General features: G+C 45.2%; 1 protein-coding gene across 1 annotated transcript in view; it reads right to left on the bottom strand.

Moving 5' to 3' along the window:
• Positions 1 to 860: 860 nt before the first annotated feature.
• Positions 861 to 16,479, bottom strand: part of LOC124031206 (arf-GAP with GTPase, ANK repeat and PH domain-containing protein 1-like) — a 29,222-nt gene continuing 13,603 nt past the window's right edge. Inside the window, exons 10-20 of the mRNA XM_046342173.1 lie at positions 13,380 to 13,466; positions 13,061 to 13,165; positions 12,572 to 12,737; positions 8,253 to 8,375; positions 7,959 to 8,096; positions 7,493 to 7,552; positions 6,849 to 7,000; positions 6,577 to 6,667; positions 5,979 to 6,201; positions 5,338 to 5,677; positions 861 to 3,542 (exon numbers count right to left, since the gene is read on the bottom strand). Coding sequence (XP_046198129.1) covers positions 3,309 to 3,542; positions 5,338 to 5,677; positions 5,979 to 6,201; positions 6,577 to 6,667; positions 6,849 to 7,000; positions 7,493 to 7,552; positions 7,959 to 8,096; positions 8,253 to 8,375; positions 12,572 to 12,737; positions 13,061 to 13,165; positions 13,380 to 13,466 — 1,719 coding nt within the window. The 3' untranslated portion in view covers positions 861 to 3,308. The remainder of the gene's footprint in view (positions 3,543 to 5,337; positions 5,678 to 5,978; positions 6,202 to 6,576; positions 6,668 to 6,848; positions 7,001 to 7,492; positions 7,553 to 7,958; positions 8,097 to 8,252; positions 8,376 to 12,571; positions 12,738 to 13,060; positions 13,166 to 13,379; positions 13,467 to 16,479) is intronic.

The raw sequence follows: 16,479 nt of genomic DNA, 5'->3' as shown, positions 1-16,479 counted from the left end.
GGAGAGAGAACACAATCTCACACTGCGTGAGAAAGGAGCGGCACTCAGTGGGCTGCCCGGAGTAGCAAGGTGGGTTATTAACCCTAGGTTCTGGAGGCTCGGCAGGCCAGGAAGTAACAGGTGGCACGAGACGTAGACTCTGGAACTGTCCAGAGAGGTCGGAAACCTGAGCGGCCAGGTTCTCCACGGCATGGCGAGCAGCAGACAATTCCTGCTCGTGTCTGCCGAGCATGGCTCCTTGGATCTCGACGGCAGTGTAACGAGCGTCTGAAGTCGCTGGGTCCATTCCTTGGTCGGTTCCTTCTGTCATGCAGGTGAAAGAGGACCCAAAAGCGACTTGGCGAAAACAGAGTCTTTAATCCAGTAAAGTAAATACAATCAAAAAACACAACTTTCACTCGAAATGACGAGGACAAACTGGAGACTCGATCTTGAACAGCAGGTGAACAGCAGGTTGCCTCGGGAAGGCACTTGAACCAAACAGACTCAGACACCTGCTCACCACGCAGCATCTGAGGACAGCACGACACGACAGGGCGATACACAAACACAGCACGGTGAATTCTAGACAAGGAACCGACAGGACAGGAACGGAACACAAAGGAAGAAATAGGGACTCTAATCAGGGAAAAGGATCGGGAACAGGTGTGGGAAGACTAAATGATTGATTAGGGGAATAGGAACAGCTGGGAGCAGGAACGGAACGATAGAGAGAAGAGAGAGCGAGAGAGTGAGAGAGGGAGGGGGAGAGAGAGGGATAGAAAGAGGAAAAGAACCTAATAAGACCAGCAGAGGGAAACGAATAGAATGGGGAGCACAGGGACAAGACATGATAATAAATGACAAACATGACACAAACCATAATGCCACCGCCTCCATGCTTTACAGTTGGTATGAGGTTCTTCTGTTCAAAGGCAGTGTTCCGTTTTCCGTAAACATGGCGCCTGACATTGCGGCCAAACAACTCCACCTTTGACTCATCTGTCCAGAGTACATTGTTCCAGTAGTTTTGGTCTTCACCCAGATGTTGTCTGGCAAACGTCAGTTGTGTCTTGAAATTACTTTTTGAGAGCAAAGGCTTCTTCCTTCCTGACCTCCCATATAGGCCAAGTTTGTGCAGTCTCTTTCTGACTGTTAACTCATGCAGTTATACATTGATTGTGGCAAAAGAGGTTTGTAGATGCCTTGATGTTACCCCGGGGTTCTTAGGGACTTCTATGAGCATCTTTCGGTCAGCTCTTGGGCTAATTCTGGTGGGACGATCTGTCCTAGGTAGATTGCCAATGGTCATTTGTAGATGAGCTGTTGGACAGTGGAATGATGTACTTCAAATAGCTTGGAAATGGATTTGTAACCCCTCCCAGACTTTTACCAAACACCCATACGGTTAAGACCAAACCAGTTTCTAATATTTATGGAAAGCTGGACCCTCCCAATTTACTCTCAAATTATTTTCACCTATGTTGGTGCACTTGGATCTAATTTTAGCCATTTGATGTGATGGTAAAGGTAGGGGTGTACTAACTTTTTCTGCTTAAAAAAAATTCATTTTTGTTTATTTTAATTGCATAACTTTTTCAAAGTAACATTTTTTTGTGTGATTTGTTAAATTGGATCACCTTTATCAATGAATGTGGTTGGAATTTAGCTCAGATATCCATGTGTCCAAATATGTCAAATTTAAAAAAAGACCACTTTCAAGGGAGCGTACTTACTTTTTCACATGACTGTAGATAGCGGACTGCCAAATAAAATGAATCACCAAATCTGTCACAGTTTTGAATCTCTCAACAGCTAAGAGTAACCCATGTGTATTACAAACAAGAACCTACCATACAAACTTCAGAACATACAATAACATTCTGGAACATGAAGTACTTCTCAATATTGATAACTATGACAAGTAAAGTAATAATATCAATTTCATATATGTCTTTCTATACAATTATTATTTTTACCTAAATTCTTAAAATACAAATCCTTTATCTGTCGGACAGTATTTCTTTTGAATTTGACCTCAGCTGAGCATTGTTCAGTAACTGACCGTTTTGTTTAACTGTGGTACAGTGATGAGGTTTAACAGTGGTTATGTTCGTTCCAGCACTGGCAGTTGTTGTTGGTCTTGGCTCCACTGTTTCGTTTCTGCGTGAGTAAGTACAATGCCGTTCAGAGGATTCAATGAGCCCCCTCATACTCATGTTATCATAATGTAGCATCTTCATTGATTTAGCTGCATTTTTGAGTTAACCTACTCCACCTAACCATCGAAGCACAGGAGAAATGTTCATATTGAATTTGAAATGTACATTTTCTGCCGTCGATAACGGAAAGCATCTTCCCGTTTTCATATTGTAGTCTGTTATCATGGGATTCCAAGCACCTAGAGGTACAGTAGGGTGAGAAAAAGCTACAAATCCACTGTCTCACACTGGTAATTCAATTATTGCAGTTCTGTACCTCTGGTTCATTTTCCTCTCCCAGCCCTGTGGTTTGAGAGATGTGATTGGGCATGAACCCAAGTCAGCATACAGGATGGGCCACCATTTCGGCCCCAGCGCTTGTCATTACATTATCCCTTTGTCTTTCTGTCTGTGTGTTACTAAGATGCAGGGAACGGGTGGTGGTGTAGCAGTAACACACAGGTCAAAGTTCCCACAGAGCGGTGGTGAGGTTAGCCTGGAAGAGTGGATCATCAGCGCCATAGTGGGGACAAGGTAGCCACTGAGTGGAGCAGTCTCTCACTCACACACACACACACACACACACACACACACACACACACACACACACACACACACACACACACACACACACACACACACACACACACACACACACACACACACACACACACACACACACACACACACACACACAGAGCCAGGTAAGAGTGAGCTCTGCCTTCTGGCTTTACGGTGGTGACAGTATTAGCTGCTTGTCCATTCAGTCCTTTTGGTCTGTGACTACATCCTGGTGTGACTTCATGGGTTCCTTTTTAGAGGACACTGAGGACACAGCCTCCCGCTTCAACTAGAGCCACCCTGGCATACATATGGTTACAAACACACATGCACCACCCACACAACCTCTCACATGCACACGGGCATTCTAACACACACTGACACATCCACCTACACACATATCCCCCCTCTCTCTTACACACACACACACACACACACACACACACACACACACACACACACACACACACACACACACACACACACACACACACACACACACACACACACACACACACACACACACACACACACACACACACACACACGTTTTCTACCCCCCTCACATTAAGACACTGCTCTTCTGGAGCTGCTGCGGCTGAGGCTGCCTGCGCTGCTCTTGCGGGAAAGGCTGGGTGTCGTGGCGACCGAGAGGCTTGGTGTTGTGGCAACCGAAGGGGCGGGCTCGTTGGGGCAGCCATACTGCAGGAGGATGTCGGCACACTCCTGACTGCCAGCATAACGTGCCAATGTGACGGCCGTCTGCCCCTGGGCGTCCCGACACCTCACATCACTGCCATACTGCGACCAGGTAGAGAGAGAGAGAGGAAGGAGGATTAGGGAGAATGAGGGGGCAATAAGATTCAGTTGAAATTCGTAGTGAATAAAAAAACACATGTATAGCTGTTTATGTTCAAGTGTCACTTCTGTGTGATATCCACTGCACAGTTGAAGTGGCTCTTACATTTAAACTCAGTTTTCCTGACATTTAATCCTAGTAAACATTTGGTCAGTTAGGATCACCACTTTATTTTAAGAATGTGAAATGTCAGAATAATAGTAGAGAGATTGAATTATTTGAGTTTTTATTTCTTTCATCATATTCCCAGTGGATCAGAAGTTTACATAAACTCAATTGGTATTTGGTACCATTGCATTTAAATTGTTTAACTTGGGTCAAACGTTTTGGGTAGACTTCCACAAACTTCCCACAATTAAGTTGGGTGAACTTTGGTCCATTCCTCCTGACAGAGCTGGTGTAACAGAGTCAGGTTTGTAGGCCTCCTTGCTCGCACATGCTTTTTCAGTTCTGCCCACAAATGTTCTATAGGATTGAGGTCAGGGCTTTGTGATGGCCACTCCAATACCTTGACTTTGTTGTCTTTCAGCCATTTTGCCAAAACTTTGGAAGTATGCTTGGGGTCATTGTCCATTTGCGATCAAGCTTTAACTTCCTGACTGATGTCTTGAGATGTTGCTTCAATATATCCACTAGTTTTGCTTTCATCATGATGCCATCTGTTTTGGGAAGTGCACCAGTCCCTCCCGCAGCAAAGCACCCCCACAACATGATGCTGCCACCCTTGTGCTTCACGGTTGGGATGGTGTTCTTCAGCTTGCAAGCCTCCCCCTTTTTACTCCAAACATAATGATGGTCATTATGGCCAAACAGTTCTATTTTAGTTTCATCAGGCCAGAGGACATTGCTCCAAAAAGTACGATCTTTGTCCACATGTGCAGCTGCAAACCGTAGTCTGGCTTTTTTTATAGGACTCGTTTTACTGTTGATATAGATACTTTTGTACCTGTTTTCTCCAGCATCTTCACAAAGTCCTCTGCTGTTGTTCTGGGATTGATTTGCACTTTTCGCACCGAACTACGTTCATCTCTAGGAGACAGAATGCATCTCCTTCCTGAGCGGTATAACGGCTGTGTGGTCCAATGGTGTTTATACTTGCATACTATTGTTTGTACAGATAAACGTGGTACTTTCAGGTGTTTGGAAATTGCTCCCAAGGATGAACCAGACTTGTGGAGGTCAACAATTTTTTTTCTGAGGTCTTGGCTAATTTCTTTAGATTTTCCCATGATGTCAAGCAAAGAGGCACTGAGTTTGAAGGTAGGCCTTGAAACACATCCACAGGTACACCTCCAATTGACTCAAATGATGTAAATTATCAGAAGCTTCTAAAGTCATGACATCATTTTCTGGAATTTTCCAAGCTGTTTAAAGGCACAGTCAACTTAGTGTCTGTAAACCTCTGACCCACTGGAATTGTGATACAGTGAATTATAAGTGAAATAATCTGTCTGTAAACAATTGTTGGAAACATGTATTGTGTCATGCACAAAGTAGATGTCCTCACCAACTTGCCAAAACTATAGTTTGTTAACAAGAAATTTGTGGAGTGGTTGAAAAACAAGTTTCAATGACTCCAACCTAAATGTATGTAAACTTCCGACTTTAACTGTAAGTTATTTCTGCCATTCTTTGACTGTAGTGGCATGATGTCATGATGCCTCAAACCGAGAATGGATGAAAGACAAAAAAATGGAAAAGCAAGATGAAGAGATTATAGGAGGGACGCTCTCTCACCCAGACCAGCAGCTGGGTCATGACCACGTCGGCGAGCTGGCAGGCGGCGTGCAGCGCAGAGCAAGGCGGCCGGAGGGAGCCCTCCAGGGAAGGGCTGGGGGAGGCAGCAGGGGGGGGTGGAGAGAGGTGACTCCCTGGGGGAAGGGGGGCATTGATGTCATCCTTGGTGCTATGGGCCAGGAGAAGGAGCAGGCGGGGGAGGTCCCTCTCCATCACGGCCGCCAGCAGACTGGCTGACAGCGTGTTGACCTCTAACCCCTGACTGGAGGAGGGCAGGGCCAGCGGAGCCACAAACAACCTCTGCTCGTACTTGGCTCGGATCCATGACTCCCGCTCCTCTCTGGAACCAGAAACAGACACACATGGTGACAGAGACACAAGGACAGTTACAGAGACACGGTTACAAAGGGAACGAAGTGTGTGAATACAGGCAGGTGTATGTAGTCAGACACCTTCACATCTCCTATTTCTACTACTAGCTCTAGCACTTCTATCAACGCAACTGCCTCCTCTTCTACAACAACATCAACAACTACAACTAATACTGCAACTGCAGTCCAGCATGCTTGCCACTTATTTACACATTAAGTGTCCTATACTCTGTCCCCCAGTGTCTCTCTCCCCTGTCCCCCAGTCTTCACCGTGTGGCGTCGGGCGTGGGTTTTCTGCGGCCCAGCGTACGTCCCTCCCAGATGCTGTTGGCCAGGTGGTTGCCGATGGCACCCAACACCAGGGTGAGTTCTCTGGGCAGGTCGTCCAGGTCCAGAGAGCGGACACGGGACAGGTGGGTGCCCAGGTTCCTGTGGATTCCTGAACACTCAATGCAGATCAGAGCCCCCAGGTTCAGACTGGCCCATGTTGGGTCTGAGAGAGAAGACACAGTTAGGTCTGGGATCAGTCTATATAATAGACGAAAACGTGTACAGCTTTTAGTCCGGGTTGAAACTTCATGCATCGGATTAACAGAGAGCAAACAGAGATGGGATTAGAGTACCGGTCTTACAGTACAGTTTTATTCTGGGTTGAAACTGCATGAGTAGGATGTCTATGGGAGAAAGAGTGGAAGGATATGGAGAACGGAGGGGGTTCCACCCACACTGAAAACCAAGCTCAGTGACATCTGGAAGACGGATGAGGGACCAAGAAAGGAGAAAAAGCAGTAGAGCACGAAAGGAAAGAGAATAGAGAGATATTAAGAGCAGCACAGAGAGATACAACCATCCCTAATAAATGACTTACTAGGTGCTTCACAGTCCACACAGAGACTGTTGCCCTTGGCGTTACGGATAGCCTGCAGTGCCACAGCTTCACTCTGGCTGTTCTTACGAGCCTGGGGAACACACACACAATTAGTCTCTTCTCAGTGACAGCTGGTTTCCAACACAAACACTGTGCCAGACACAGATATTTTCTTGTAGTGTGTGTCTGTGTGTGTGTGTGTGTGTGCGTGCGTGCATTCATGCGTGTGTGTGTGCATGTGTGCGTATGTGTGTGTTCGTCTGCATCCTTGCCTTGTTCTTGCTGCTCTCACACAGCTGCAGGCTGGCCAGGATCTGGCTCTCGATGGCCGTCACCCAGGAGTCCCTCTCCTCCACACTCTGGGCCTCGAAGTGCCACGTCTGGCCCGTGCTCGACACGATCAGAAAGTCAAAGTTATCCTCGTCTGATGACAGAACACATACAGTACACAGACTTGTATTAGAGACAGTCAAATCATGACGTTTTCCCTGACCATGTGACCTGACCAGGAATACAACATTGGTTCCAATCAGGTCACACGGTCAGGATGAACTCATAACAAAGTACCACACTGTGGGTTCAGAGGGTTACGTCCTCCATCACAATGATGATTGATGGTGGATCTCCAAACAGAACGTACCTGCTAAGTAGACATCGGCATGCATTATTGCATTGCTGTCATGGTGGACAAATGCAGAAGTATGGAGTATACGGAGAGAAGTCTTTTACCGAATGGAGATACAGTGTGCTTTGTCTTAGAGACAGACTCAAGAGGCTGCTCAATAAAAGCAGACACTGACAGACAAGTTGACAAACTAAAAAGCAGAGAGTCAGACAGGATGAAAAGCATGGCTGACAGGCAGACAGAAACAGACAGACAAACAGGGCTGACAGACAGACAAGAGTTCCTCATTACCTGTCTTGTTTATGTTTCTTAAGCTACCAAAGCTTTTTAGTTTCCACATTTTGCGCTTTGCTACAGGGTAAGAGATTAGCAGATCAGACATCCCAGGGAAGCAGGGAGAGAGAGAGAGAATAAAGGAACACAGGAGGAAATGAGAGGAAGACAAAATAGATCAAAGTGATAAAGGCAGATATTTTGGAGAGAATAAGTAGAAATTCCAGCAGAAGGGCATAGACTGAGTTGAGACTAAGCTTTTTCTTTATACATCTGTTCAGTATTGACCCCTTTCTGATTCACTCCCAAAGTCTATATGGTGGCAGAATTCAATGTGCAATGCTCAGAGAGAAATGTAATGTGCAGAAAATATATGATTATCTGTTATGAGTAGGGAATCATCTGATCTCACATAAATTTATATCTGCAATGTTCTGAATGTTTCACCTCACTAAACCATGAATACACTGTGTTGGAAGCTTACCATCTGCTTGGCCAATGGCTACGTCTCCTTTCTGGTTCATGCTCTTCTTCCTGCGATGCTTCTTCCTGTCAACCATTGGGGAGGCTGGGCTTGTATCTTTATAGGAGGAGGGTCTGGACACCCCCTCGATGGCAGAGTCTGCCACAGTCACACAAGCACAGGAAATAAGTTTGTGCCATATGGTATAAAAGTTTTTAAAAACCGAATATCTACAATGACTCAAATAAGATTACACTAGTAAGTAAATTCAAAAGTGACAAAATAATTCACAGAGGACCAGGGTGGCGTACGTACCCATGCTTTGGGGCTTGTTAGAGAGAGTAGAGGGGCAGCGCTGCACCCCTCTGTTCCCCCCAGGAGACAACCCTCCTCCCGCCCCCTCATCTACGGGCAGGAGGTTACTACCACTACCAGGGACTATGGGGGAGAGAGCATCATAATTCAAAGAGATATTACATAAAGACACTCATGACAATTCAGTGATCAAACCAAATAATGTATAGATATTGTAATGTAGATCACACACAAAAAATGTAAAGTGCTTATTTCTGTTCTATGACATAAGTGAGAGAGATGGATGAAAGAAAGGTGTGAAGAAGAGCAAGTTACAGGGAGAATGAAAAACAGTGAGACACCAAGACGGCTAGAGCGAGGAGGCTCTAGATTAGGTTCAGAGATTATTGGCTGTCCTTTTGGAGCCTAGGGTGTGCCGAGTAGTCAGACAAAAACAAGTATGGACAATTTTCTGCATACGATTATGATCGTATGATTATGAGTATTTTTTGTAATTATCGGTGATTGGAAGAAAAAAAACATTTGAGTGCCAGCACACATCTTTCTCATGCTAGTCAGTCATGTGCAAGGTTCTACATGGTCTGAATAACTCAACTGGCTGGTTGTAAAGAGAAGGGTGGGTTGTACGTTGATCCTGCTGTATTTCTCCGTCCACTCCCTTCATAATTTCACCTAATCAGATTTCCTTCGGGCTGATCATTTACAGTGCATTCGGTAAGTATTCAGACGCCTTGACTTTTTCCACATTTTGTTACGTTACAATCTTATTCTAACATTAATTAAATATATGTTTTTTTCTCATCAATCTACACACTATACTCCATAATGACAAATTGAAAACAGATTTGTAGAAATGTTTGAACATTTATATAAAAAATAAAATACTTTTTCTTACCACTGAATGTGAATAAGGTATGTGAACCCTTCGGAATTACCTGGATTTCTGCATAAATTGGTCATCAAATGTTATCTGATCTTCATCTAAGTCACAACAATAGACAAACATAGTGTGCTTAAACTAATAACACAAATTATTGTATTTTTCTTGTCTATATTGAAATCATCATTTAAACATTCACAGTGTAGGTTGGGAAAAGTATGTGAACCCCTAGGCTAATGACTTCTCCAAAAGCTAATTGGAGTCAGGAGGCAGCTAACCTGGAGTCCAATCAATGAGACGAGATTGGAGATGTTGGTTAGAGCTGCCTTGCCCTATAAAAAAAACTATTCACAAGAAGCATTGCCTGATGTGAACCATGCCCCGAACAAAAGAGATCTCAGAAGACCTAAGATTAAGAATGTGTTGACTTGCATAACGCTGGTAAGAGTTATAAAAGTATCTCTAAAAGCCTTGATGTTCATCAGTCCACGGTAAGACAAACTGTCTATAAATGGAGAATGTTCAGCACTGTTGCTACTCTCCCTAGGAGTGGCTGTCCTGCAAAGATGACTGCAAGAGCACAGCGCAGATCTCAATGAGGTTAAGAAGAATCCTAGAGTGTCAGCTAAAGACTTACAGACATCTCTGGAGCATGCTAACATCTCTGTTGACGAGTCTACAATATGTAAAACACTAAACAAGAATGGTGTTCATGGGAGGACACCACGGAAGAAGCCACTGCTGTCTAAAAACAAACATTTCTGCACGTCGAAGGTTTGCAAAAGTGCACCTGGATGTTCCACAGCGTTACTGGCTAAATATTCAGTGGACAGATGAAAGTAAAGTTGAGTTTTTGGGAAGGAACACAACACTACGTTTGGAGAAAAAAAGGCACAGCACACCAACATCAAAACCTCATCCCAACTGTAAAGTATGGTGGAGGGAGCATCATGGTTTGGGGCTGCTTTTGCTGCCTCAGGGCCTGGACAGTTTGCAATCGTCGACGGGAAAATGAATTCCCAAGTTTATCAAGACATTTTGCAGGAGAATGTAAGGCTATCTGTCCGCCAATTGAAGCTCAACAGATGTTGGGTGATGCAACAGGACAACGACCCAAAACACAAAAGTAAATCAACAACAGAATGGGTCAAACAGAAGAAAATAGTCCTTCTGGAGTGTCCCAGTCAGAGTCCTAAACTTAACCAGATTGAGATGCTGTGGAGAGCAGTTCACACCAGACATCCCAAGAATATTGCTGAACTGAAACAGTTTTGTAAAGAGGAATGGTCTAATATTCCTCCTAACCGCTGTGCAGGTCTGATCCGCAACTACAGAACACTTTTGGTTGAGGTTATTGCTGCCAAACCAGTATTTAATCAAGGGTTCACATACTTTTCCCACCCTGCACTGTGAATGTTTACACGGTGTGTTCAATAAAGACAAATGTATAATTGTTTGTGTGTCATTAGTTTAAGCAGACTGTTTGTCTAATTGTTTTGAACTGGATGAAGATCAGATAACATTTTATTACCAATTTATGCAGAAATCCAGGTATTTTCAAAGGGTCGGCATACTTTTTCTTGCCACTGTAAGTATTCTGATCCTTTGTTATGAGAATCAAAATTGAGCTCAGGTGCATCCTGTTTCCATTGATCATGACTCCAATCAAGTTTCTACAACTTGATTGGAGTCCACCTGTGGTAAATTCAATTGATTGGACATGATTTGGAAAGGCACACACCTGTCTATATAAGGTCCTACAGTTGACAGTGCATGTCAGAGCAAATACCAAGCCATGAGGTCGACGGAATTGTCCGTAGAGCTCCTAGACAGGATTGTGTCGAGGCACAGATCTGGGGAAGGGTACCAAATAATTTCTACAGCATGAAGGTTCCCAAGAATACAGTGGCCTCCATCATTCTTAAATAGGAAAAGTTTGGAATCACCAAGATCACCTAGAGCTGGCCACCCAGCCGAATTGAGCAATCGGGGGGGAAAGGACCTAATGGTCACTCTGACAGGGCTCCAGAGTTCCTCTGTGGAGATGGAAGAACCTTCCAGAAGGGCAACCATCTCTGCAGCACTCCACCAATCAGGCCTTTATGGTAGTGTGGCCAGACTGAAGCCACACCTCAGTAAAAGGCACATGACAGCCCACTTGGAGTTTGCCACAAAGGGACCTAAAGACTCAGATCATGAGAAACAAGATTCTCTGGTCTGATGAAACCAGGATTGAACACTTTTGCCTGAATGCCTAGCCTGAATGCCTGAAACCTGGTAACATCCCTACGGTGAAGCATGGTGGTGGTAGCATCATGCTGTGGGAATGTTTTTCAGGGATCGGAAAGATGAACAGAGCAAAGTACAGAGAGATCCAAAACCTGCTTTTGGGCGCTCAGGACCTCAGACTGGGGCAAAGGTTCACCTTCCAACAGGACAATGGCTCTAAGCACACAGCCAAGACAACGCAGGAGTGGCTTCGGGACAAGTCTCTGAATGTCCTTGTGTGGATGAGTCAAAGCCCGGACTTGAACCAAATCTAACATCTCTGGAGACCTAAAAATAGCTGTGCAGCGACGCTCCCCATCCGACCTGACAGAGCTTGAGAGGATCTGCAGAAAAGAATGGGAGAAACTTCCCAAATACAAGTGTGTCAAGCTTGTAGCATCATCTCCAAGAACACTCAAGGCTGTAATCACTGCCAAAGGTGCTTCAACAAAGTACTGAGTAAAGGGTCTGAATACTTATGTATTTGTAATAGTTCAGTTTTTTATTTGTAATAAATTTGCAAACATTTCTAAAAACCTGTTTTGTCTTTGTCATTATGGGTAATGTGTGTAGATTGATGAGAAAAAAAAAACAATTTAATCAATTTTAGAATAAGGCTGTAAATTAACAATGTGGGAAAGGTCAAAGGGTCTGAATACTTTCTGAATGCACTGTAGATTGCTGTTGCATCCTACTAGAATAAATCACATGGCCAGGACGTTTACTATCAAGATATTAACATGCATAATATCAAACAAATGGGGCAAGGGTAGCGAAAAAGATGCCGATGCTCATTCTGACTGAGTGACAGCAAACTTGGCAGCCCACTGCAAGTTGAACACACACACACACACACACACACACACACACACACACACACACACACACACACACACACACACACACACACACACACACACACACACACACACACACACACACACACACACACACACACACACACACACACACCCCTACCGCGCGCTGCTTCTAATCTGCAGCGCTTTTGCAGTGAGTATTTTGCCAACATCTACTTAAAGCCTATTAAAACATGTTCTTTCCGATCGCGATTATCATCCAAATAGATCCGACTATCAACTGTCAATTTATGGATACGATTACAAATCCGAGTATGGCCATGTCGGCACACCCCTATTGGAGCTCCTCTCACCCGTGCTGGCCCCCTCAGGCCCCTGGACGTCTTTGACCAGGCCGTTGAGGCCGGGCGGAGGACGACAGGAAGGGACGGCACCAGCACGGGGCGGGCGTTTCCCTGGCACCTTCACAGTCACCCTCAGCAGGTCCATCTCTTTCCCATGGACATTCTGCATGTAGTCCTGTCAGGTCAGGGGGAAAGGCCAACCATTACAGCAGATATTTCAAACATATATAATGTTACTGTAGCATGGTCCAACCCATTCTGAGATTCAAAATAGTGTTCAGCAGGTTATACAAACTATAACAATGTAGCCAACTCAGGGATTCAATGAGATTCAATATCCAACCATATTCCAAAGTTTTTGTAATAGATCCAGAGGATTTTCCTGACTGGTCATGTGGAAGCTCTATCATAAATGTATGTCCCTGGTCAGCTCTTTATGTGTGTCAATACAAACAGCTGGAATATAGTGTAGCACTTAGTGTCAGTGCATTGACTCACGTTAACGCTGGAGTGATAAGAGAGCATGCCGTTGTTGGACAACGTGACGTATTTCTTCTTCCATTCCTTGTTGAGAGAGTTCCCACTGCGCTTCAGCAGGATGCTCTGGTGGAGGGAGACAGGGATGACGGACATAGGAGAGGAGACAAGGATAAGACACACATTCACACAAAATTCTCAAAGGTAAGTCAAATCCCTCTCCTAGCTCCATGATGTTAGTTCATTGTCTGTGATGAGCTCCTATAGACTCCTGTCAGTTCCTCTCTCTACAGAAGGGAGCATACAGCTCCTACAGGAATACTGTCTGTCTGTCACCTACCTGTTTGATGGGGATGGAGCGTCCACTACCCAGGTCTCCTATCTTACCGTCTGTACTCCTCCTCTCCGAGTCACTGCCCCTACGGCCCTGCAGACATGGCATAAGACAAACAACAAGAATAAGCAGGTAAAGAGAAAACAGAGAGAGAGGGAGAGAGAATGCTGTTCATCGACAACAGCTCAGCATTTAACTCTATAATACCCTCCAAACACGTCATTAAGCTCGAGATCCTGTGTTTCGACCCCGCCCTGTGCAACTGGGTCCTGGACTTGCTGACGAGTCGCCCCCAGGTGGTGAAGGTAGGAAACAACATCTCCAGCCGCTGATCCTCAACACTGGGGCCCCACAATGGTGCATTCTCAGTTCTCTCCTGTACTCCCTGTTCACCCATGACTGCATGGCCATGCACGCCTCCAACTCAATCATCAAGTTTGCAGACGACACTCCAGTGGTAGGCTTGATTTCCAACAATGACGAGACTGCCTACAGGGAGGAGGTGAGGGCCCTCAGAGTGTGGTGTCAGGAAAATAACCTCCCACTCAATGTCAACAAAACAAAGGAGATGATCGTGGACTTTAGGAAACAGCAGAGGGGGTATCCCCCTATCCACATCGACGGGACAGTAGTGGAGAGGGTAGTAAGTTTTAAGTTCCTCGGCGTACACATCACAGACAAACTGAATTGGTCCACCCACACAGACAGCATCGTGAAGAAGGCGCAGCAGCGCCTCTTCAACCTCAGGAGGCTGAAGAAACTTGGCTTGTCACCAAAAGCACTCACAAACTTCTACAGATGCACAATCGAGAGCATCCTGGCGGGCTGTATCACCGCCTGATACGGCAACTGCTCCGCCCACAACCGTAAGGCTCTCCAGAGGGTAGTGAGGTCTGCACAACGCATCACCGGGGGCAAACTACCTGCCCTCCAGGACACCTACACCACCCGATGTCACAGGAAGGTCATAAAGATCATCAAGGACAACAACCACCCGAGCCACTGCCTGTTCACCCCGCTATCATCCAGAAGGCGAGGTCAGTACAGGTGCATCAAAGCGGGGACCGAGAGACTGAAAAACAGCTTCTATCTCAAGGCCATCAGACTGTTAAACAGCCATCACTAACATTGAGTGGCTTCTGCCAACATACTGACTCATCTCTAGCCACTTTAATAATTAAGAATTCGATTAAATAAATGTATCACTTGCTACTTTAAACAATGACACTTTATATAATGTTTACATACCCTACATTACTCATATGTACAGTATATCACAAAAGTGAGTACATCCCTCACATTTTTGTAAATATTTGAGTATATCTTCTTATGTGACAACACTGAAGAAATGACCCTTTGCTACAATGTAAAGTAGTGAGTGCACAGCTTGTATAACAGTGTAAATTTGCTGTCCCCTCAAAATAACTCAACACACAGCCATTAATGTCTAAACCACTGGCAACAAAAGTGAGTACACCCCGAAGTGAAAATTGGGCCCAAAGTGTCAATATTTTGTGTGGCCACCATCATTTTCCAGCACTGCCTTAACCCTCTTGGGCATGGAGTTCACCAGAGCCTCACAGGTTGCCACTGGAGTCCTCTTCCACTCCTCCATGACGACATCACGGAGCTGGTGGATGTTAGAGACCTTGCACTCCTCCACCTTCCGTTTGAGGATGCCCCACAGATGCTCAATAGGGTTTAGGTCTGGAGACATGCTTGGCCAGTCCATCACCTTTACCCTCAGCTTCTTTAGCAAGGACATGGTTCCAGTAATCCATGTCCTTAGTCTGCTTGTCTTCAGCAAACTGTTTGCGGGCTTTCTTGTGCATCATCTTTAGAAGAGGCTTCCTTCTGGGACGGCAGCCATGCAGACCAATTTGATGCAGTGTACGGCGTATGGTCTGAGCACTGACAGGTTGACCCCCCCACCCCTTCAACCTCTGCAGCAATGCTAGCAGCACTCATATGTCTATTTCCCAAAGACAACCTCTGGATATGACGCTGAGCACGTGCACTCAACTTCTTTGGCCGACCATGGCGAGGCCTGTTCTGAGTGGAACCTGTCCAGTTAAACCGCTGTATGGTCTTGGCCACCGTGCTGCAGCTTAGTTTCAGGGTCTTGGCAATCTTCTTATAGCCCAGACCATCTTTATGTAGAGCAACAATTCTTTTTTTCAGATCCTCAGAGAGTTCTTTGCATTGAGGTGCCATGTTGAACTTCCAGTGACCAGTCAGTATGAGGGAGTGTGAGAGTGATGACACCAAATTTAACACACCTGCTTCCCAATCACACCTGAGACCTTGAAACACTAATGAGTCACATGACACCGGGGAGGGAAAATGGCTAATGGACATTTTCACTTAGGGGTGTACTTACTTTTGTTGCCAGCAGTTTAGACATTAATGGCTGTGTGTTGAGTTATTTTGAGGGGACAGAAAATCTACACTGTTATACAAGCTACATGCACTGCGCGCGGCCCGCCACAGGAGTCACTAGTGTGCGATGAGACAAGGATATCCCTGCCTGCCAAACCCTCCCTAACCCCGGACAACGCTGGGCCAATTGTGCTTCGCCCCATGAGCCTCCTGGTCGCGGCCAGCTGCGGCAGAGCCTGGGCTCGAACCCAGAATCTCTGGTGGCACATCTAGCACTGCGATGCAGTGCCTTGACCACTGCGCCCTCCGGAAGGTCCTCATCCATACATTTCTATGTATATATTCTTATTCATTCCTTTATACTTATGTGTATAAGGTAGTTGTTGTGAAATTGTTAGATTACTTGTTAGATATTACTGTATGGTTGGGAACTAGAAGCACAAGCATTTCGCTACACTCAAATTAACATCTGCTAACCATGTGTATGTGACAAATCAAATTTGATTTGATTTGGGGGAAAGAAAGAAAGAAAGAAAGAAAGAAAGAAAGAGAGATAACTATTATACAGACAGAGAGTGAAGGAAAAAGCACAAAATAGGGACTATAATCCATGAAGAGAGCTAAAATTGGGACTATAATCGACGAAGAGAGCTAAAATTGGGACTATAATCCATGAAGAGAGCTAAAATTGGGACTATAATCCACGAAGAGAGCTAAAATTGGGACT

The sequence above is a fragment of the Oncorhynchus gorbuscha genome, linkage group LG03 (genome assembly GCF_021184085.1).
Source record: "Oncorhynchus gorbuscha isolate QuinsamMale2020 ecotype Even-year linkage group LG03, OgorEven_v1.0, whole genome shotgun sequence".
Lineage (NCBI taxonomy): Eukaryota > Metazoa > Chordata > Actinopteri > Salmoniformes > Salmonidae > Oncorhynchus > Oncorhynchus gorbuscha.
The sequence above is the reverse complement of the archived record's forward strand: the minus strand, read 5'-3'. Positions and strand labels throughout refer to the sequence as shown.